Source organism: Stigmatopora nigra, chromosome 2 (assembly GCF_051989575.1).
Source record: "Stigmatopora nigra isolate UIUO_SnigA chromosome 2, RoL_Snig_1.1, whole genome shotgun sequence".
Classification (NCBI taxonomy): Eukaryota; Metazoa; Chordata; class Actinopteri; order Syngnathiformes; family Syngnathidae; genus Stigmatopora; species Stigmatopora nigra.
Genome location: NC_135509.1, coordinates 8,276,964 through 8,301,376, shown reverse-complemented (window position 1 = coordinate 8,301,376; position 24,413 = coordinate 8,276,964). Strand labels below are relative to the sequence as shown.

The following is a 24,413-nucleotide window of genomic DNA, read 5'->3' as shown; positions in this document are numbered from 1 at the left end:
TTCATAATATAATAGACTCTGCAGGCTTATTTGACATGCAGCGCCGAACAAATGGATAACAAACTCCATCCTTCAGGACTCATTTAACTCATTTCCTACCATTTGCGCAGCAAGATGACAAATAGATTCAAACCGGTGTGACTGGTATTGAGTGGACACGTTGACAAAGTTCATTAGGATATTTAATTAAGTCATTAGAATTAATAGAAAAGGAGGACACTCCACAATTTATAGAGAAATCTTTGTGAGTTATCGTCATTTCCTAATAATTTTGGGGTCTTTTCCTTGTTTTATTGACTGTCCTTCCAGTTTCAATGAATCTGACCTCATACTCTAAAAATGGCAGGTCATGATGTCATTTCCGTCTTAATTTTAAGGTATTTACTGTTTATGTTTTTTTTGGGGGGTGGGGCAAATTTGTTGTTAATTTTAGGACAACATGGTTAAACTGCGGCCCGCAGGCCACATTTGGTCCGCCGGGCCTTTTAATCCGGCCCACCGACGTTGTCCAAATAATGTTTTTTTTCCAAGATGGCGCCGTCACGCGTAAACCAGTGGCATTTTACTTTAATGATGAGTAATGAGTATATTAATACTTTTAGTCCTGTTTCGTATGTACTATTAACGGATGCACTTTTTTATATGTATCAAATCTTGTGCTGACCCGGCGCATCTGTCAATTTTTTAAAGTCAATGTGTCAAAAAGTTTGCCCAACCCTGTTTTAGGACATATCTCAGCCACTTAGCATTCATATTTGCACATTTTGCCCCTATTGGAAATGAATAGAAAATACAGTTTATTCATTTGCTGTCATTCCTCCCACTTCAAATGAATCAAATTTGCAGAAATGCAATACATATTACTATTAAAAACACATAAGATCACTGGTATCCCAATCTGTGTCCAAAAAACGGACGGCATGAATGCATCGCTGCTCTTAAGTCCAATTTCTCATCCTCTTCTTCGCCTCTCATCTTTGAGGGAGATAAAAAGTGTGCTTTCATCTTTCTCCTCCCTGAAGAAAAGACTGCCCAACAGAGGCTGTGCAGCCAAGTCAGCATTTCTGCACCTCTCTGATGTCACCGAAAACCCCTCAACCCCTGCCCCCCCACGCCAATCTCGACCCCGCACGGGCCCTTCCTTCATACACAGACGAAAAATAAGACGAAATACTTCACATTCCCAAGAGCCAACAAGGGAAAAATCCAGAGTTTAACCTCCAACTCTGATTTAGTAATGTTTAACCAAGTTTGAGAGAAGTGGGTGGAGCTCTACACAGGTGAAGGGGAATGCATGGAATTGCGATGTGTATAGGGGGGGGGTGCTACTTGAATGTGTTAATATGGAGAGGAAGACTGCATCAAACCAATGCACTGCTCTTAGGCAGTCTGAGCAGCTGAGAGGAGTGCGTCAGCAGTACATTCACGTTCCCACTGAAGGACAAAGGGAGGGGGGCAGAGCAAGCATCTTAGTTGCCTGCAACACACATGGGGGAGAAGAGGAGGAGGAGGATGAGGAGGGGAAGGGGGGAAGAGAGATTGGAGCATAAACAAGAAGAGAGGACCGGGATTAGGATGCCGTCCGCTTGTGTGTGACGGTGGGCTGCCTTGTTGAGCGCTCTCATGGCGCCTCCACCTCCGCCTCTCCATCTCCCTCCCATATTCTCTCCTTTGCGCACTCTATCTTCCCCTTGCTCTTGATCTGTCACTAGTTCTCTCTCTTTCACTCTCTCTCTCTCTCACTCGCTCTCTCTTTCTCTCCCTCTCACTCTTCGAGTCGGGCTACTGCAGCAGTCCACCAGCCAGCCAGCCATCCTGCCAGCCTGCCAGCCAGCCGCACACATGGCCAACTGACACAACTTACTACCTCGGCCAGCCCCGGTTGAGGAAAACTATCCACTAAGCAAGACCACCACCACCACCACCGGAGGAAGAGCTCAGCATCCTCCCCTCGGCGCTGACTTTGTCCCGCGTCCGTCCGCTTTTTCCTTGTCTTTTGAGGACGTCAACGTTCTCTCTCTCTCTTGGCTTTCTCACTCTTCAGCAGCAGCAGCCTCTCTGTGCGAGCTCCGACGGCGTGCTACAAACGACCAGCCCCCACCACCCCCTCCCCGCCCCGTCGCCCTCTACCCCCTTTGCACCAGCATCTCACCCGACGCCGCCCCCCGCCTCCCTCAGGAGGAATAGACGGATTACTGCTAACTGTGCACACGGCAGCCTGCAGCTGTTCCGACCGGGGCCAACCCGACCGACGCTGGGAGGAAGGAGAACGGAAAAGAGAAGCGGGTTTGCCATTGCGCCCGTACTTCTTTCGCTATTTCCCGTCATTCAGTCTCTGTCACAACAAGGCTAATCACCAGCCCGGGAGCCCCCCACTCCCCTCACCCCCCGGCAAAGTCACGCCGAGGGAGGTCTGGCCACCGAACGAGGCGAACGCCGGCCGCGCCGCCGTCTTTACCCGGCGAAGCGCGGCGCAATTGTGCCTCTGGGAGACGGGTGCCAGATAGCTTTGAGCGCATCCAGTATTTTTGGCCTTACCTGGGACCCATCCTGCCCCACCGATTGGCGACGTATTCCCGCCCTGACTCATGGACAAAGTTTAAAAAGCAAGGAGAGGAAAATGATTCCCAAACTAAGCAGGTGAGTGGCTTTTCTCCAACCCCCCTCACCACCCCCCAGCCTGCCGATGCTTGTCGTTTGGCCGCTCTCTTATCTGGCGCGCTCCATTTTGACGCAGATCTTCCCGTACGGCGGATGGAACTCGGGAGCCCCGAGTTGCTCCAGCCGGGCTAGGGTGATCTGTCCTCTGGTGTGTGCCGTCTCCCCCCGCCATGCAGAATAATGTGCCCTCCACATCATGAGTCCTTTGGGCCAGGTTAGTGTGCAGCCTACCTGGAACACAGCCCTGTTCGCCGTGCTCTCCCTCATGCTACCCGCCCTCAGTATGTGCCAACCAGGCAGCCCGGCACTGGGTTCGGCCAACTCTCAGAGCTGTCCGGGCATGTGTTCCTGCACCAACCAGCTCAGCAAGGTAGTGTGTACCCGTAGAGGCCTGCTCCGGGTCCCCACCAACATCCCGGCCAACACCAGGTACCTCAACCTGATGGAAAATAGCATCGAGACCATCTTGGCCGACACTTTCCGGCAACTGCACCACTTGGAGGTGCTGCAGTTGGGGAGGAACAACATCCGGCAGATCGAGGTGGGAGCTTTCAACGGCCTGACTAGCCTCAATACTTTGGAGCTGTTTGACAATAGGTTGACCGTCATACCTAGCGGAGCTTTCGAATACTTATCCAAACTGAGGGAATTGTGGCTGAGGAACAATCCTATCGAAAGCATCCCATCTTACGCCTTCAATCGCGTCCCCTCGCTAATGAGGCTCGATCTGGGAGAACTGAAAAAGTTGGAGTACATCTCCGACGGGGCCTTCGAGGGTCTTCAGAATCTCAAGTACCTCAACTTGGGGATGTGTAACCTAAGGGAATTCCCCAATCTCTCACCATTGGTGGGTTTGGAGGAGCTTGAAATATCAGAGAACCTTTTCCCCGAACTGAAACCCGCCGCCTTCCACGGGCTGAAGAATTTACGCAAACTTTGGATTATGAACTCGGCCATCACCGTCATCGAAAGGAACGCCTTTGATGACATCACGGCTTTAGTGGAGTTGAACCTGGCTCATAATAATCTATCATCTCTTCCTCATAACCTCTTCACGCCACTACAGTACTTGGTAGAGCTCCATCTCCATCACAACCCTTGGAAATGTGACTGCAACGTCATCTGGCTCTCCTGGTGGCTCCGAGAATACATCCCCACCAACTCCACCTGCTGTGGACGCTGCCACCTCCCGGGCTTCATGCGGGGTCGCTACCTGGTAGAAGTCGACCAGACCACCTTCCAGTGTTCGGCGCCATTCATCCTCGATGCCCCAAGAGACCTGAACATCTCAGCGGCCAGAGTGGCGGAATTAAAATGCCGCACGGCTCCCATGAGTTCAGTCAGATGGCTCCTCCCCAACGGGGCCATCTTGACCCACGGTTCGGTCCACCCTCGGATATCCGTCCTCAACGATGGAACCCTGAACTTCTCCAACGTCTTACCCACCGACACGGGGGTCTACACATGCATGGTGAGCAACATGGCAGGGAACTCCAACGCCTCGGCGTACTTAAACGTCAGCAACGCCGAGCTCAATACCTCAAATCTCTCCTATTTTACCACGGTGACAGTAGAAGTCTTAGAACCCACGGCGGAAGACACCCCCAAGCCCAAACCCACCTCTCCCGCCTCGCCTTCAGTCTTCAAACCCGTTTTCATCTCCACACCTACCGTGCTCTTCCATAACACCCAAACCCCAAGGCAGGTGTCCATCCCTACCGCCAGAATCCCCAACAATCCGGCCGCTACTTTGGACGAGGTCATGAAAACCACTAAGATCATCATCGGCTGTTTCGTGGCCGTGACCTTGTTGGCGGCGGCCATGTTGATCGCCTTCTACAAGTTGCGGAAACGGCATCAACAGAGGAGCACTGTAGCCGCCGCCAGGACCATTGAGATCATACAAATGGAGGACGAAATTCCTCCAGTTCAAGCCACTTCCGGATCTAGCGGCTCAGAGGAGACGGGTTTGGTGTTGCCCACCTTAGTGGAACATAACAGCAACACCTTTCAACCCGGTTATGTGTCGTCTTCTCGCCAGGGGGCCTACGCAGCCCACTGGACTCAGAATAACACGCTACACCGCTCGACCAGACCGCATCACAGCAACATCAGCACTATCGCCGATCCTTATATCATTAAGACCACTCACGGAAAGGAGAAGGTTCAAGAGACTCAGATCTGACTAATATTCCCCCCTGTGGATTTCTCTCGGACTTGCCTATCCGTTACTTTTGGTCCTCGTCGTCGTAGAATGCACAAAGAGGGAAAACAAAAACAAAATGACAAACAAACAAACAAAAAAACAGGACCTTTCTTTTTGTACAGGAGTGAAAAGCAAAAGACACTTCTTCTCGTTTCTTGTACATGCCTATACATAAGTATATCACGGAAAAGAATACAAATCTATATATCTATATACGTGCATACAGGCAGAAGTGACACATGCAGATTCTATTAGAAAAGAAAGAAATTTGACACTATTTTCTAATTACTCGGTTGAAAGATTACTTTTAGTGACGCAGTCCTTTGCTGGAGTGGGAAACGTTTTTTGGACCGTCTTTAGGATGCAGTAATGGATGATTCCTTTTCTGTCTTGGTTCTGATTACAGTTATCTCTACTTAAAACGTGCCAAATACGATAGGCCAGGGGTGTCAAACTCGCGGCCCGGGGGCCATATCCGGCCCATCTTATGCGACATGGGCCGCCAAAGAAAGTCGCATTCATCGACTTTTATCTTTTTATGCTCAAATAAAATTATATTAGAAAAATTAACATTTCCTGAGTTAAAAGAAAAAACGTGCTTTTTTTTATGACTCCGTTTTTTTTAATGGAATCCAAAATTGGAAAAACTGAATCCACACAGACCATTTCCATTCTCAGTTATTAAAAATTATAAATCAAAGGTTATGTGCAATGACTTGATGTATTTCTCTAAAGTAAAATAATCGTCACATTCATATTTTTTGTTCCTTAAAAATAAACTGCCATCAATGGCACATTCACATAGTTTGTCTTACATAAAATCCATAAATATACAAGAAAAAATATGAGTTTGACACCCCTGCAATATGCAATAATAACGCTCGATCCCAATAAAGGAAAAAAAAAGGACACACAAACAAAATATGTCTCCGATTTGAGAATATTTGTTTATGGATTGCGACGTAATGGCACAGATCGAGTGTGTACTGTTCAGTAGCCAACAGACAAACACTTTTTGAACTGCAGTACATTTTCTGCAGCTCTGACTTCTTAACCCTGTGTTTACCGAAGACAAGTTTCTTTTTTTTCTCCCTTCCTCGTCATTTGAAACCATAAAACATGTTAACTACGTGGCTATGTCACATGATCAGAATATCACATACTTGGTTTTGTTCTGGGTGGCATTTTGTTGTGTTGTTTTTGTCTCTTTTTTTTAGGTTTTGCTTCTTAGTGGCTTGTGTAGTGTTTAGGGCTAATTTAGTGATGCATTACAGCAGTTGCCTGATTTGTCTCTGCAAGGGCTCATTTTTTATTTATTTTTTTGTTATCAGAGGAACTGAAATGTGCTGCTACAATGGAGTGTTAGGGCCACACACATATATATCTTAAAGATAAGTAATAGGGCTACAAAATTACCTAATTTCGTGATTTACTTAAGATGAAGTTGGAATATTAGGAAGGCAAAATGGGTGCATTGTGAAAAGTCATAATGGGGCATAATTTTAGGGGATCAAAGTCGAATACTGTAAGGGAAAATTTGATATGTGATTAAAGTCAGTGTATTAGAAGAAGGAAGATTTGCATTGTGACATTATGAGGAAAAAAGTCATATGTTATAATTTGATAATGGAAGGCGTAATATTATATGTAGTTTTGGGCATTATTATGGGGAAAAAGTCAAGATTTTATGTCATTTTAATGTAAATGTCACAATGTTGTAATGTAAATTTGTTTTTATTTAAATAAGATTATAATATTAAATCAAATTAGATCATTTTGTTGTTTTATAATTCAAAATAAGTCACAATGCTGCTAATTTTGTGAAATATTACAAAATCCAAGTCATAATATTTCAAAGTAAAACTTTAATGAGCTTTTTTCGGGTCATAACAAATTATATAACATCAAACAACTTTTACAATTTAAAAAAAAGTCATAATGCTGCTAATTTTATGAAATATTACAAGATCCAAGTCATAATATTTCAAAGTAAAACTCTTAAACTAGCTTTTCTCGTGTCATAACAAATTATATAACATCAAATTACGTCATTTTGTTCTTTTACAATTAAAAAAAGTCATAATGCTGCTAATTTTTGAAATATTACAAGATCCAAGTCCTAATATTTAAGTAAAACTCCTTAATGAGCTTTTCTCATGTCATAACAAAATTAGGTAACATATTGAATTCCTCTTGTAGTACTACAACATAGGCGTTTTTTCATTTTGAAAAAATGTATTTATTTTTTTAGTATGTGGCCCTAATACTCTATGGTATGGTTCAATGAAACAGGGCTTTGCCATCTATTCTGGGTTTAAGAAAGAAAAAAAAAGATATTAAACACAATGAATGTCTGTCTGATATCCGGGGCTTTTTACCATGGACTACATTTGACTTTGTTTTCCCAGTTTATTTTGAGGAACACTATTTTTATGGAGAGACAAAACAGAGGTCATGAGAAAAAAAAAAATAAAACCGTTTGGTTTGTATTTCTTTAAATGGTAACAGATTCATCCCAAGATCTTTTGTGTGTTGTGATTTGTACAATCGTGAAGAAAAAAGGCCATCAGATGATAAATCTAAGCCCAAAGTCACCATTTTACGCTCCTATGCATTTACTCCATCTCTGCATGAATGGCTCTTTAAGTAACTGGTGTACAATGGTGCATTATATCCCACAGTGGGGCTCTATGCAGGTCAAATAGGCTGTTGGGGCTTTGATGCTTCCATTTAGTACTTAAAACATTGATCGTTTTCAGGGACTGAGCAATAGAACAAGAAATTTATGTATTCATTGCACTGTTGTTTGTAGCTTTCATTACCTTAAACTCGAAATGGGTCATTTAGTGTCATTCCAGTCAAATGTATCTAGTTAACGTCCATTTACTTGCGAAATAGTTCTCTGAGCAGACGTTATTGCAACGAAATTTTGCAGTTTTTGCGTTATTTTTGTGTATAAAGTCCAAAAAAGGGAATTTTAGGCAAAATTGACACCAAGTTTTTGAGATTTGGGCGTTTAAATCATAAACTTTTGTCTTTCTTCTTCAGCTATCCAATATATTTTCTCCATATTCTTCTCCCACATTCCAAAAAGTGCATCTTAGCTTTATTTTAGCGATTAAAATCTCCGTAATTATCAACGTGCCTTAGATCGGACTCCCACAAAAACCAGTACAGCAAACAAAAGTATGGGTTTTTCAAAAAAAAAAAACAAAGCAAGTCCAGATGCTATTCTCAAGTTAGGTAAGTTTTGTTCTAATTTATTTAGAGCACAAATCCTTGTAAAATCTCTAGGGACTTGCTCTATTAATAGACGTGCCTATACATCTGGTTCAGCAAAAAATAAAGGGACAGTCATTATGTAAGAATCTGGCATATGGATTGAATGGGAGCAGGTTATGTCCAGATGAAACATAGTGTTGTTCATTGTGTTTTTTGGAGTCACAGCAGTTTGTATATGGCGAGATTTTGTGGTTAAAATATGTTATGATTCTCTTTTACATGATTGACAATCACACTTGACGCTGGTAAGATTACTAGCTAGTGTTTATATTGTATGGAAAAGTGATACTTTTACTGCCATTGATGATAATACTATCCCAATCATGTGGTATCTAATTAATTAATCACTAGAAGAAGTCCAATCCATCTAAAGTTGTAAAGCTGCAGCCTTCCAGATCGATTAAAAATCGATCATTCAAGGACATCCGTTAATTTTAATGGATGAAATTTTGCCTTATTGTCAGTTTGCGTTAATGAAGCTGAAAGGAAAATTGGTTACACTCGATCATTGGCCGTTATCCCTTCCACTTCATATAGATTGGACATCTACTCTTGATACACTCATTTAAATTCACAACAGAAGGATGATTGATACTCATAGTTATCAATCATTCAGAGGCAGCCGATAATTTTCCAGACTTGAATTTGGCCTAAATGTCAATTTAGGTTTATGAAGGCAGATTGTTCAACATTTGTTCATTAGTGGCACCGTCCCTCCCACCTCCAATGGATTTGACATCTACATTTCTCTTGATAAACTCATTTAAATTAACAACAGAAGGATGACGGATAGTCGCATGGGTGCAACACGTGTAATTATCAATCATTTAGGGCCTTACATTCATTTTCCTGCCTGAAATTTTGCTTAATTGTTAGTTTGCCTTCCACCAAGCAGAAAAGCAAATTGTTTAATGAACCGAGGTGAAAAGAATCTCATTCAGGAAGTGTTTTGTATTAAGATGATTATCGTCCGTGATCTGTTGTCTTGGCATCGTCATTTCGTTAAAGGGCAACGGCATATTTAATCGAGCAATCAGCATACAGTCCCGCTTGTGTGGACCGCTTCAGAAAAAAAAATAACAACATTTTCCTTACCACAAACAAGCCGCCATTCCAAATGACAAGGCAATGTAGGAAAACCTTCGCCCAAAGACATCATTTAAAGCGGCCTGGTGGAGACTTACGCTATCCGTATTAGCCTAGCGCGGCGGAGATGAAAAGAATCAAGCGTATACGGTCGTCTGTCTCACTCTGGCTCGATAGGATCTGCGGCAAAAGACGAAATGGGGGGGCTAACGGGAGCTAGCGGCGGCCGTCGCTTCGGCTAAAGGGTTTGTCGCCAGCGGGTCCTTGAGCCTCAAGATCCCTATCTCTTAATGAAGTCTCTGGCAGTACTGGTTTCTGCCAAAGTTTCCCTGGTGACTGACACTATTCTGCCGAAGAAAATCATAGTCAAATTGATGATTCATGATTGTGCCACTATTAAGAAACAGTCGAGGTTAGGGGCTTCTACGCTTCTTTTTCCTCCCAGGGCCATTTTTAGAGGAGGCAAATAATGTGAGGGCCAATTGGAGATGTTTCCGCTTTTAAAAGAGGATCAGAATCAGGTCCCTTAACCCCAAAAGATGCGAGGTAGGTTAATTGTCTCTAGGTAAATGGTTGTCCTTTGTCTCGTTGTACCCTGCGGTTGATTGGTTGGGCAGCCGATTCAGGGTGTCTCCAGCCTGGTGACCATAGTTGGCTGTGATTGGCTCCAGGACCCCCCGCAATTCTTTTGAGAATAAGCAGTAGAAAACATGAATTTAACGTATTATTATATTGTTTGTCATTGAAGGCAATAGACAACCAATCCATTTTGACTGGAAGCCTTGGCAGGGATTTCCCAGTTGAACTTGATTGGACGCCATGAATGAGTTCATACTTAAAATTAGATAAAACCATTTTAAATATGTGATGTGATTGGTCACAATTTGCGATCACATGATCTCAAGCTTTATAACAATGCAAGCATTTCACAATTATTTTAATTCAGCTCTTAAACAATTGTAAATAATTATTTGACAAAAAGGGAAGTCTCCCATTGGCTAGATTATTTCATGGCGTTTTCATTGAAACCACTTTGTAAGAGCGATTACAACATATTTTACAAGCACTTTGAGCTTATTCCTCTATTTCAAATGGATGACGGTTTCAGGTCACCATTGATGTTACAGTGGGAACACACCAGGGGCCTAATTTTTGTATGTCATCTAAATCGAGACTAGCGTGAATCTGCACCAAGCCAAAAGGAAGTTTTTTTGACCGGGAGCTTTTAAAAAAAAAGGGTGGGACGTACCGATAGTACACAACTTCTCTGTACCAATCAGCAGGCTTTTTGACCTTCCCTTTAAAGCCACAGCCATCTTCCGACAATAAGCAAATGCAAAATACCCCAAAAATGTTAAGTACGATTTTATTTTTTTGGTGTGTTGACGTTAATTTAGCAAAAATTTTACTTGCAATGTGGAGAAAATATATATAAAAGCAAACAAATATACATATTTTCAACTGGTAATTCTGATAGAATCAAAGCAAAAAATGTCAACCCAACAACTATTCTTCAGCCTATTTCCTTCCAAACACATTAAATTGAACTCAATGTTATTTTTACTGAGCATCTGCTGTGATGTAATTGTTTATTTCTTAATTGGCACTTCTCCTGGTATAAATTATGAATACACGATATTGTCCTTGGGCGGTATTGTCAACCAGACGTTGCCACCATGCAGTTTTCAAGTACACACTGGTTAGCTATTAGACAGTTTTACTTTAAAAATCCCACTTTTAATTTTCAACGATAAATTTTACAATAGCCATGCTTACTTGTAGAGTCGAGGGTCGTAGATATATTTACCATTAAGTAGATCCAGTTCAAATTAGGTTACTGGGAGTGTAGCTCAGATGTGTGATGACCAAGAAAGGGTGCTGTAATAAAGCTTTTCAAAATCAAAGTGTAGCCTTAACAAGCAGCTGTGGTAGGTTGTTTATATAAACCGAGGTTGTCAACACACACTTCGATCCTGAAGAGACCTTGACGATTGTTACTTGAGTCAGATATTCATGTACAAATAGTGTAAGTATTGCGGAGTGGACACATTGTGATGACACGGTACAAACGAGACATTTTTGCTAGGAAACTAGCCGTCTGAATCGAATTTTAGTCTCAGGAGAGCTACCAGTAGTCCGTTGGTTATCGACTGATCGATCACAATCGATGTAATAAGAACCCCTACTACATACTTTGTACACCTGAAAAAAAACAACACCAATGCTGCATTATTTGCTCATTCCTGATTCCTATCATTATGACAAGCAACAGTATATCGACCAATAAGATGAGAGATGTTACAGATTGTCTTAACTGTATGCTCATTGGTCGCAAAACCAGAGAGGCTCATGAATAACTTTTCCAGACTTTTCCATTTACAAAATAGGACACCGTTTTCCTCTTGTAGCATAACACTGGACAAAGCATGTCCTGTGTTACCTCAATACGGGAGAAAGTGTACTTTTGTACTGCGTTTGCTTGGCAAATCTAGCGTCTATTGTTGTGTGTATGCCCGCCCAGGTTTTTGTTATTTAACCTCTCCCACTCACTGCCTGTGGGAGGGAGAAGTTTGCGGCAACACCGTGAAAGATGTGTTGCCAAATCAAATCTGATCTCACAGTAAAGTCAATTTGTATTTTTTCTTTGCTAAAGTGCCCAGGCGGGGTGCGGCTAAGGTGTTCTTTCACCCGAGTGATTTTATTTATGATTTGGACACAGTCTGGTGAGTCTGCGCCCGTTTATGCGCTTGAAAGGAATTACAGGGTTTTTGTACGGTTAGGCTCATGCGGTGGAAAAATTAAATATTTTTTATTTGTTGGTAATTGTTATGTGCAAAATGTTAGAAGTTTCTTTGTAAGATTTAATATACTGATTGCTTGAAATAAGTGTGTTAGGCGTATTTTCAGTAAAATGAAAGTTATTTATTTTCCAATTTCAAGAAATTTAAGTCAAATTGAATCGAGGTTGGCAGATTATTTAATTTATTTCTTGTAGAATTGCATTGAAACAAGGGAATTTAACTTTATTTTTGTGTGGTTCGTTAAAAGGACAAAGAATTCAAATCCAACCATTCAGGGTCGGGTATTTTTATTTAAAATGCGAGAGGGGAAGTGATGGAATTTTCCCAAAGACTTTATTGGCGCCGTCAAACTGAAAAGTCGAAAAAAAAGGATCTTTTTGGGCCCAAACCACTCAGCGTTTTTTTTATTTCTTCCTTTTATAAGTCGACTTCCGCCTCCTTTTTCCTCCTTTGACCCTGCCAATAATGTCCGAGGCTTCGGGGTTGCCATGGTTACCTCCGCGTTCCATTGATGCGGCCCTCCTTCTAAATGCGGAACGTAGTGAATGGAGGATCCGACCGTGACCGTAGCAGAATGTTCTGCCTTCATATTTACGCCGAGCTCCTTGATTTGAATAGCCACTAGAAAGGAGATGGACTACTTTACTCTATAGGCTCATTCTTGCTGAGTGTGGTCGAGCGGCTTAAATCACTTCACGTCCATTGGGGAAAGAAAACATCAGGGAATATAATCCTTTCCTTTTTTTTTAATGGAGGGTTGCTTAGCATGTCTGCCTGGCAATTTAGGCTTCAAATCTTTGAATAAAAACCGAGGATGTTAGCTTCAATAAAAATACCACTTCCGATAATTTTTCTTCAGATTGTTCCCTTTCAAAGTAACACATTTGTATTCCCTATTAAAAGCAGGAATAGAGAAGTGGAAATTATGAATTGGGGGCGTCTTACATGAGAGAAATTGTACAATTTAACGATTTTTAAGGGAATTTTAAAGGTACGGCTTATACGAGGAGATGGCTAATATGCCAGGAAATATGTATTTTTTGCAATAGAACTCTTGTAATTTCACATTTTGGAAATGCAGCTGAGTCAGAAGCTGAATGTGAATGACTATTGGCTCTCTGTCAACATGAAGACCGCTTCATTTTTCCGTTTTTTTTTTTTTTTTAACTCCCTCCGCCTGCTCTGCCTCGCTTTAGTTCCTCAGTAAAATACCTGTGAATCCCCTCGCGAGCTTCTCGGGGAGCAAAGAAGGATAATAACATGAAAAGAAAAAACGGTGCAGTGGATAGGGATTTGGGAATAGCGCGCACGGGCGTCATTCACGCGCTTCTGCGCTGCATTAAGATCCCACTGAAGCTCCATCTTTACCCACTTAGGTTCCACAGTATCACATGTCCACGACAAGAGAGGACCATTTTTCTTCATGTTGGTTTGTTTGCTCTTCCTCTCTTTTGTTGGCCTACAAACGGAAAAAAAGGCTTCAAACTGTATTTTGATATTGTAGATTTGCTTCCCTTTGTGTGCTGGCACGGTGCATCCACTAAACCAGTGGTGTTAAACATATGGTGCTTGGACATTTGGTCGCTGGTCTTTTGGTCGCCGGTCTTTTGGTCGCCGGTCTTTTGGTCGCCGGTCTTTTGGTCGCCGGTCTTTTGGTCGCCGGTCTTTTGGTCGCCGGTCTTTTGGTCGCCGGTCTTTTGGTCGCCGGTCTTTTGGTCGCCGGTCTTTTGGTCGCCCGGTCTTTTGGTTGTCGGTCTTTTGGTCGGTGGTCTTTTGGTGGCTGGTCTTTTGGTGGCCGGTCTTTTGGTCGCCGGTCTTTTCGTCGCCGGTCTTTTCGTCGCCGGTCTTTTCGTCGCCGGTCTTTTGGTCGCCGGTCTTTTGGTCGCCGGTCTTTTGGTCGCCCGGTCTTTTGGTCGCCGGTCTTTTGGTCACCGGTCTTTTGGTCGCCGTTAGAGTTAGGGGTTATGGTTGTCAAATATACTTAGATATTAAACCCTAACCTTAACTCTAACCCTAACTTTAACCCAAACTCTAACCCTAATTCTAAGTCAAACTCTGACCCTGACCCTAAAGACTGGCGACCAACGGGGGACCAAAGTCCGGCGACCAAGCACATCCGGTCAGGCAAACATACAACCCACAGAGTTGTTCTGCCTGAAACACAATTTGTAGCTCCTTCATACTGTAGAAACAGAATCACGTTTTTTTTTTTCTAAAGGGCGGCGATAATACCATTTGCGTTGTTCTCCCAATGGATCCCATCAAGCACATCAGTCAGCAATTGTTGAGCGGACAAAACTGCCGTTCTCGGGCACCCGTGTAGGAGCAGCTTGTCGCCGTGATCCCCCCCATATTGGCCCTTGGCGCCGCGAGAGCAAGCTGTTTCGTTTTTCGCCGTCCTCCACAGACTGGCAGATCTGACGGCTCTTTATTTTGAGCTTCTGACACTCGGCCGTGGCGACAATTTCAATCCTTCGGCACGAGACCAAATTCCGCCTTGTACAAACTGGTTACTTGGTTTGGCTATGCAAAGTCATGGCAAGACATCGGACACACTCAGTACGAAAGCTGAGGTGAATAAGATTAACCCAGCCATGTTTTTTTTCTGTATTTGACACAAAATGAATAACTACAGCCATGCCATTACCTTATTGGCTGCCAATAGAAAACACTAGACAACCCATTCATTTAAAAAAAGGCAGGGGTGTCAGTAAATGAACAAAAACTAAAGGTTAATAATTACTTAAATGAGTGCCAATAAAGGCATTACACAAATTATACACACACAATGAACGTTTATTCATCCGCCCCTCCTAGTCAAGGTAGATTTGACATCCAGTACTGTGAATATCAGCCAATTAATTAGTTAAGTGAGTGCCTATACCAGGGGTGTCAAACTCCCTTTGGGATCAAGCGGGCCGGACCAGTAAACTCATTGCAAAATTACATAGAACTAACAATAAGCCCATTTTTTTTCTTTTGTATTAGTCACTAACACTAATAATTAATGCAAAGAATGAGTAAATTATCAAAATGTTTATTAACAGAATTTTCCTTTTACATTATGAACAATATATTATGAACAAGAGAATAACATAAGAACATAAATAAAGTATGTGCAATTTTAACAACACTTTTACACAGTTAAACATATACAGTGTTCCCCCGCTACTTCGCGGTTCAGCTATCGCGGACTCGGAGCTTCGTGGATCTTCTTCCCCGGGCCGTTCCAAACCACCAGATGGGCCGGATCCAGCCCGCGGGCCGTATGTTTGACACCCCTTGCCTATACAAAAGTTACGCGTTTCACACAACATAGATTGACTCAAGGAGTGAGAACTTCACCACAAATTCAAGATGCGTCTGAATTTGGATTGGAAGTGGAGTTGGACTATCATCTTGCCTCTTCTATACCAAGTGTTAAAATGTCACTCTTTACTCTCCAAAGTGTACTTCACTAGCTACCAAGTGAATCTGTAGCGCTCTTACCACCTCTCGCCTTGTTTGCTGCTTTATTTTACTGTCTTGTTCGCTCCAGCTTTATTGGAAGGCATGTTGAGTTACTGCTGATGGGAAATGAAAAGGAAAAAAAAACTTTTTTTTGTCCCTCTCGACACAAAATCACTCGCAGGAGAAGAAGAGTTTATTGTAAATTAAGGGTTTTATGCAGCAGAACCAAAACAAACGAGATGTGCTTATTCATCGGGGAGTATATCAGAGCTATCTTGGGTCGCCATCTTCCTCGGCACAGCTGTCAAATAACCTTCATTTGTATAAAGAGAGGGGAAATTTTCACCCGTATAAAATGAGGGAAGGTGAACCCCCCTAGCTACAACCATCTTTGATAGCTTCTATTTTTAATTGCATTTTGGCTCAGGAAGAAACAAATAAGGAATATTTATACTAAAGTAAAGTAGAATTTGTGTAGTTTGGCCAAGAAGTACATTGAAGTGACTTCTACTAAGTGTTTACTACTGTTGTTGTTGGATTTAGATCAATAAATGCGATTGTTGGCAAGTGCCATGAAAATGATATGGAAAATGTCAAATTTAATTTAAAGTACTACTTTAAAAACTACTTAAAGAATCAAATCGTGTCAAAAACTATTTAAAAAAAATAAAGACGGGCATAACTGTTGAAATTGTAAAATGAAAATCATTGGCGCAATGTTGAAATCCAACTGTCTCGAACAGGGGTGTCAAACATATGGCACGCGGGCCATAAGTGGATCTGCCAGATTTTTTAGCGGATTCATACTGTACATACAAAATTAGATCCTTTCATTTTTTTGGACATGGGTATCCTAAAACTAGAATTTTGTCAGTTATCTTCTATATAGCACTTTGTTCAGTTTCTAATATGCTGTCAAAAACTATTCAAAAAGAACGAATCAAGACGGTCATAACTAATGAAATTGTAAAATGAAAATCATTGGCGCAAAGTAAACCCTAACTTTCTCAAACACGGGTGTCAAACATACAGCCCGCGGGCCATAAGCGGTTCTGCCAGATTTTTTTTGCGGATTCATACTCTACACACAGAATTAAATCCTTTCATTTTTTAGACACGGGTCTCGCAAAACTACAATTTTTGTCAATTCTCTTCTATAGCACTTTGTTCACTTTCTAATACGCAGTGATATCAAAGAGAGATGACCGGAGCAAAAAAATAAAATAAAAGGCAGCGCACCCCTGAACTAAGCACTCGCCAGATTGAATAAATCCCCCCAGCATGTTAGCCAGTCCTTCTGAGTCCGATGCCGCAACAACGCTGTGCTCATCAGCTGGGATAGATGAGTCTGGCCCCAAAGGCAACGTTGTTCACTTTGGACTCCAACAGAGTGAACATTGCCGATTAGTGCGAGGACACCCGCACATATACACACACACACACATGCATTAACACACACACACATTGCCGTCACTTGTACTCTTTTTACACACACACAGAGCTCGATCTTCCCTCAAACTACCTTGTTCTTCCGTCGTTAATGGGGGGAGGAGCAGATGTTAATAGGAAAGAAAAGGTCAAGGTCGGCTATTTGCCTTTGGCAGAGATACTGCAGCTTCTAAAAGATGCAGGCATTTGTCAAGCAGTAGTCGTTCGCTAGCATGATCGTAGTTGTTAGGAATTCTTCAAGTTGTATTTAGTTATTTTAGCCGTTTAATTCATGTAAGCTTTAATGTTCAATTATGCTTGTGTGTTCAGTTACAGCTCATAATTAAAAAAATATTTTTAAAGTATATAACTACAAATAAACTAATTTAATTAACATAAGAACTACTACATTGTACTGTCAGTCAGAAAAAAGAAAATATGTGAATTTGTTTGAAAATTTCGCACATTTTCTAAATAAAATATGCAATTTTTTTTTAGCTAATTTTGCACATTTTCTTTTAAATATTTCTTTTAAATACATTTGTAGAATGCATAAAATAAAAAAGGGAATAAATCCATTCTTACCTATTTCATTTTATGCATTTTAGACATTTATTAATGTTTTTTATATGGTTTGTCTGCTTTTTTTTATATATATATTTAGTTATTTCATTGAAATAGGTAGGTTTATTGGGATCTATTTTAACGACATTAGTGGTTAAATTGGTTCATTTTGTGGGGAAAATATCACATAGCAGCAAAAGATTCGGATACAATTTATCGACCGCTTAAATTAGTTACCAGTGCATGCATGAGTTTTCTCCGGGTACTCCGCTTTTCTCCCACATCCTAAAAACATGAATGCTAAGCTAACCAATCACTCTAAATTGTCCCTATAGTGAATGGTTATTCGTCTCATTGTACCCTTACGATTGACCAATTCAGTCCTGGCCCTCATAGTTGGCTAAATATATTAAACCACTAAACGCACTAAACGTCCAATCCATTTGGACAAGGAGGGTCGACCGAGCGAGAATTGAGACGGGATTTAAAAAAGCTAGAGAATCAGGAAGCAGGCGTGCGAAGCGTTTCTCCAGGTATGAATATTTACGATTACCATTACTCTTCAGACCCTTGCCCCGTTCTTCACAATGGCCAATGTCAGCGCCGTTTTCATATGTGAACAAACATTTGGCACTTACTGTAAGCCCCAGGGGGAGGACAAAAAAATAGCAAGAACGGAGGAGTCATCATTTTTAATGTCAGCAGTGTGTCCACAGCAGTCGGTGTACAAGAGCCTATTACTAAGCAATGGGGGGAGAAGATATGCATAAGTTAGAGTAGCTATAGAGACGCTCTTTTTCCTCATCAACTCTTCATCCTCTCGCAGCCTCCTCACGAGGCTGTATAATGCTGACGGGCAGAATGAGAGCGGAAAGAAGCTGGCAAAATGAGAGAAGGGAACAACCAAAGGGGAGGACGGCCGGACTGACAATCCAGAAACATAGCGACATTATCGTTTATAGTCGTACGAAAAAAGCAGTTTTTCGGAGAAAGTGTCGTTAGAGGAGAGAATTTTTGTGTTTTACGACTATAAGTCGCAAATGAAGAGTAAAAAAATAAATATGTTCGTCCCACTGGAGTATAAATTTCAATTTTTATTTGATTAGAAACTAAGAATGATATAATCCATTGTAAAATGAAGAACAACATGCAAAATAAGCATCTGTTAAAATAACTGTTTATCCAATGACTATAGTTTATTAAAAACAACAACATAACATGTTGCTTGTTGTTAGAAAGAGAAAAAAAATGAGCCAAACTATGAAAAAAATAACGGCTTATAGTTCGGAACATACGCTAATAACAATTGTGTGCCAATTTGAAGTCATTGGCCGAACGCTCGTTCCACTTCAAATGGATTCAGCTTGGGATAAGCGTTTCAATATGATTGGACGCCTATTATTATCAACGGCAGGGACAGAGTAACAATAATGTGGCAACTTAACTCATTGGTTGTCACTGAAGTGATAAAGGTGGCCTATGAAGGGTTAATTTACCATCCCAGAACTTTTGTAAAGCCAGTTACTCTTAATGGTTTGTACTTAACGTTTCTTTCCCAGAGCGTTGAGAGAACAAATTAACATCCATACCTGCGGAAATGCTAAGTAGGACATTTAGATTCTGGGTAGCTCCAAAAAAATAAAAAAATAAAAAGGCGCAACGCTCACACGACTTCTTCCACTTGAAGCCGGTTTTCACACTGCTCTTAAAACGACCAATCAAATAGGCTTCCGCGACACGACAGCGCCATCAAATTGAGAAACAGTGACCATTTTTATAGAGCCCGTTAAAGCGGGACAAGCTAGATTTGTGCGTTTGCAATTTGCAAGGCTCGTAGTGATATATTCATCAAAGCTTGCGATGCCTGACAACAGGAATTGCGCGGCGGCACAATAATGCTAATAATAAGTGGCAATCTGGCAGCCTCTTTTACTTGGGCGTTCATCTATTCTGACATTGCGGCCCATGCCGGTGCGTACCGACCGACTTCACCGCAATGTTGGAGAAAGTCACAACCGTGACCTAAAATCAACCCATGCACTTGCACTATTCTAGACTCTATTTTATTACCGTATTTTCACGACTATAAGGCGCACTGCATTATAAGGCGCACCCTCAATGAATGACATTTTCCCCATATATAAGGCGCACTGGATTATAAGGCGCACCCTCAATGAATGGCACATTTTAATTTTTCCATATATAAGGCGCACTGGATTATAAGGCGCACCCTCAATGAATGACACATTTTAATTATTCCATATATAAGGCGCACTGGATTATAAAGCGGCCTGTCTAATTTTGAGAAAATTTAAGACTTTTAAGTGCGCCTTATAGTCGTGAAAATACGAGTGTTCTCGATGTAGTAATCATAGAATAATTGTCTATTTTTGTCAACTTTGACCATAAAGCACTTATTCATGTGCTTTAGTGTGAAACAAACTGTTGTTAAAACTATTTTGGTAGAGAAAACTCACCTTACGTTGAATAAATTAGAGCCTATTGCCATTCTGTTAATTCTCACAAGGCCTGGAGAGGGTGCTGGAGCTATCTCAGCTAATTAGGGGTAACAGGTGAACACCCTGAATTAGTGGCTAGCCAATCGCAGGTCACGAGAAGACGAACAACTAGCTAACCTAGCATCCAAGTTTTTGGCATGAGAAAGTCCACTATATACGAATAATATTTGAAAAAATGTATAGTGTAGGAACAATAATGCAAACATGAAATATGAGGAAATAAAGTCAAGTCACCAGCCACTACATGGCAATCTGTCTACCTTTGGTAGTTAGAAATATTATTAGTTTTTTAAAAGCCCAAATGATATTAATAATCCCCATAAAATGCGCTATTCACCCATTGCAGTCTTGGAATAAATACGATAAACAACTGTACTGTAAAATAATTTTCAAAATATTTGAGGTAGAACTCTCATGCGCCCCCTAAAGTATTGCACCCTGGCATTTGCCCACATTGCTCATAGGGAACAACCAGCCCTGATGACTGCAGTACTTTTTACTATACCCTGGTTTTGCTTTGGGTATTTTTTTAGAGAGGGTTCTCTCATCTTAGTTTCCAAGTTAAACATCAAGCGCCTAGCTGAGGAGTTCCTCTCATTGGCACTTGTTGAGGAGAAAGAGGCAGCCGCCCACGCGGCCCATAACGCAGGTGAGGGAGACCTTGGCGCGCATCGTGACCGACCGCCTGCTCGCGCGCGTCGCAGACCGGCGAGGCTGTTTTTTCTGGTGCTGCACTGCGCCGCCGCCACTGCCGCTGCTGCCTCTTGCTCGCAACTTTAGACCGGTTTCCCCGGCAACCGGGGTGTCTGCACATGGAGAGCGAACAACTTCCCCAGATGAGAGCTTTTGTCAGTGCAGTCACGATCACAAGGAAGGAAGGAGAGAGAAAGAGAGAGAGAAAGAGAGAAAGAGAGAGAGAGTCTCGTGAGCACAAAGTCATTCTAACCCATTTATCACTTATATATCTAGGAGAGTCATAAATTGCTATCTGTCCAAGCAAGTGGCAGACACTTCAAGTGTTTTTTTTCTTTTAATTTGAAAAGTGTGCAACTTTGTATACTAAAAGATGTCGTTTCAGGAGAAATTGACAATCCTGGTAAATGTTCAGTGACTTCCATGTCATCTCATTGGCAGCCATTGACAATGCTAGATGTCCTATCCATTTTAACAGGGAGGGGCGGATGAATAAATGCTCTGAATATTGTTATTATTCTAATAATATTATTCTATATATTCTAAATATTGTATATTTAATATTTTTTTATATATTTTTTAATATTAATATTTTAAAATATTTTCTTATTTTTTAAAATATTTTTTTAATATTTTAAAATAGTTTTTTTAATATTTTAAAATATTTTTTTTATATTTTACAATATTTTGGTAATATTTAAAATATTGTGTTAATATTATGAAATATTTTTTTAATATTTTACAATATTTCTAAATATTTTAACATATTTTTTTAATATTTACAAATATTTTTTATATTTTAAAATGCTCAGAATATTAAAGATTAATTAAAAAAAAAATTCTGAGCATTTATTCATCCGCCCCTCCAAGTTAAAATGGATTGGACATCTAGCATCGTCAATGGCTGCCAATGAGAAGACAAGAATAAATGAAGGAAAGATGATATTTCATGTACCATTACACACAACTGAAAACCTCCAGGGTTTCAATTTTGCCTTGTTAAACAAGCACCAAGTATCAACGTTGATAAAAAAAAAATCAAACAAACAGACGCAATTTGTTGCACAATCGCTTGTTTGTTCGCCACTAATAAATAAATGCAGCCTTTTTTGAAATAGCAAACTGCAAGAGAAGGCAAACAACGTTATCTTATATGATTACAGCATAATTACATGGGCAGGGTGTTTTTTTTTTGTCCGGTGTTGGACGTTAATTAGCCTGCAGCTATTATTAACGACCAGAAAAGTCCCCAGCAAAACGAAAACAATTATATTTATTAACTTTAGAAAAAGTGCACTAAGTGGCATGCTATAGTAGAGCGATTTGTTAGTCATTACTGCTCTACTGCAGCGTATTATATGCCTGTAAAGTACACCTGAAAACTGGAAATAGAAAATAACAAAGTCATTTGCCCTTCAGAAAGCAAACATACGATTTATGCTGCTATTAAAATCTGATTATAAAGTATAACACAAGTATTTTGCAAATGTAGCTGAATAGCTGATATTATAAGCTGGGTATTGGAGTCAATTTTGATTTAATATCACACAGATTTGTAAAGGTGGACTAGGCTCTGTATTTAACTGGCGGCCATCTTGTGTCAAGCGGACTTCTCTAGCGGGTTGTACGTATTATATCGGACCTTTGGTGATTGATTGTCTCCATTAAAATACTCATAACTCGCTGAATTCTTGACAGATTTACAATTGGTTTGGTTTACAACAAACGGTATTAACCAGGCTGTGATTTAAGATGGAAGCTAGAAGAAAAATGTTTGAAATATTTCAAAGTCGAGAGTTAATATACTGCCTCTCTGGTCTTTAAGAAATAACAAGACTTTTGAAAATGGGTGTTTTTTATTTTGGCGATGTGGCTCAGTGGAAGAGTGGTTAGTACAGGGGTAGGCAAACTTTTAGGCTCGGGGGCCATAATGACTTTAAAAATTTAGCAGATGGGCCGGGTCAGCACAAGATACGATACATATAAAAAAGTGCATCCGTTAACAGTAGATATGAAACATGAACAGAACAAAAGGACTAACGTATTAACATACTCATCACTCATCATTAAAGTAAAAAGTATAAAGTACAAAGTAAAATAAAAAGGAATGTATTAAGGCGGCGCCATCTTGGGGAATAAAAAAAATAATAATAAATTAAAAAAACTTTTTGGACAACGTCGGCGGGCCGGATTAAAACGCCTGGCGGGCCAGATGTGGCCCGCGGGCTGTAGTTTGCGCATCCTTAGGTTAGTATGTCGTCCTCATTGTTCTGAGATCGAATTTTCAATCCTCGATAAATTCTTTGTGGAGTTTGCATGTTCTCCCTTGTCTTCAGTGGCTTTTCTCTGGGTACTACAATTTCCTCCGACATCCCCAAAACATTCATGCTAGGCTATTTCTATGCTCAATTGTCTGAAGCTATGAGTGATTGGTTGTTTAGTCCAAGGACGACAAGGGCGTATAAAAAGCACAGCATTCCTGGTTGGGTACAGAAATAGAAGACAACCTACAGTGTAACAACAACTGTTATGTCCCTCATTTATTTAGCTCTCCTCCATATTTAAATGACATATATATAAATATAAATATATATAAAGCCCAAGGGCGTCACGTGTGTACCTGTACCTCCCCAAAAAAAGCCATTTTCCTGCTCCACTTCCCTCCCCCGGCATCCAAAGCCCCCGCCCACCCTCCCTGCTCAATGCTCTATTTGTCTCCTTGCCTGAGTCACCAGACTCGGAGGCTTTTTCATTCAGAATGTTCTACTTCTTTTTCCCCCTCCACCCACTCTACCACCACCACCACCACCACCGCCGCAATTCAGTCACACAGCTGGGCCTCCATATTCCGGCCGTATAATAACGAGTGTTTTCCCACCCCACGCCGGCGACATTGTGATCACGTCCACGCCGTGGCATTTACCGATAACGTGATTCAGTCGGCTAACAGCATTTGTATTCCTATTAAAGTCGAATCATTTGGTGCTCGTGTAGCGTAGCCGTGTTTGTAGGCTAGTTATTATTGCCACTCATAACTCTTCATTATAGCTAACAAGCGATAAGAAGTTGGGTAACGGGGACATTTTGTACTGGTATACCATTTTTTTTAAAAATTGCAACCTGCTTTGTTCGGTTACTAAAACCTCAACTTTTGGGGTAATGTCAATTTATAGAGCTAAATCTAGGCCAAAAGTATTGTTTTTTTGAAATGGAAAGTTCAGGGTTTGCTCTTGATTATTATTGTTTTCAATTAAAGACAAAATTTGGGTAAAAATAATGCGGGGAAGGACTTTGAAACTGAAAAAAATACGTCTTAAAACGGATATTTTAGGGTTGTGATTGAACCCCTTAGACAAAAAGAATGGTATTCTTGTACCTGCATTGTTTAGTTCAGACTAAAATAATTGGAAAAGACGTAATAGGTCAGGTTGGGTGAACAAAATTCCAGTTATGTGAGGTTATGTTGCGTATTAGGTAAATTACTGCTAATTGTTGATAAGATGCCAATCCATCTCGGTTTTGAGACTGTTTTTGTTGTTGTAACGATTATAAATATGAATCTGGTCTATAAATGATATGGCATTAGACTAAGGAAAGCAATCCAGACTAGAAATAACCTCAAAGCATTCCAAATCCGAGGACATCCTTTTGGGCTGTGTCTTAAACAAAAGTAACATCATTATCACTTCTTCTTTCAATCAAGGTTGGACTGCAGAAAAAAAC

General features: G+C 40.9%; 1 protein-coding gene across 1 annotated transcript; it reads left to right on the top strand.

The window, feature by feature from the left end:
• Positions 1-1,572: 1,572 nt before the first annotated feature.
• On the top strand, positions 1,573-6,989 carry lrrc4.2 (leucine rich repeat containing 4.2). The gene is made up of 2 exons (XM_077711966.1): positions 1,573-2,640; positions 2,738-6,989. The coding sequence occupies exon 2, from the start codon at positions 2,858-2,860 to the stop codon at positions 4,844-4,846; it is 1,989 nt and encodes a 662-aa protein (XP_077568092.1). The 5' UTR covers positions 1,573-2,640; positions 2,738-2,857; the 3' UTR covers positions 4,847-6,989.
• The last annotated feature ends 17,424 nt before the right edge of the window (positions 6,990-24,413 follow it).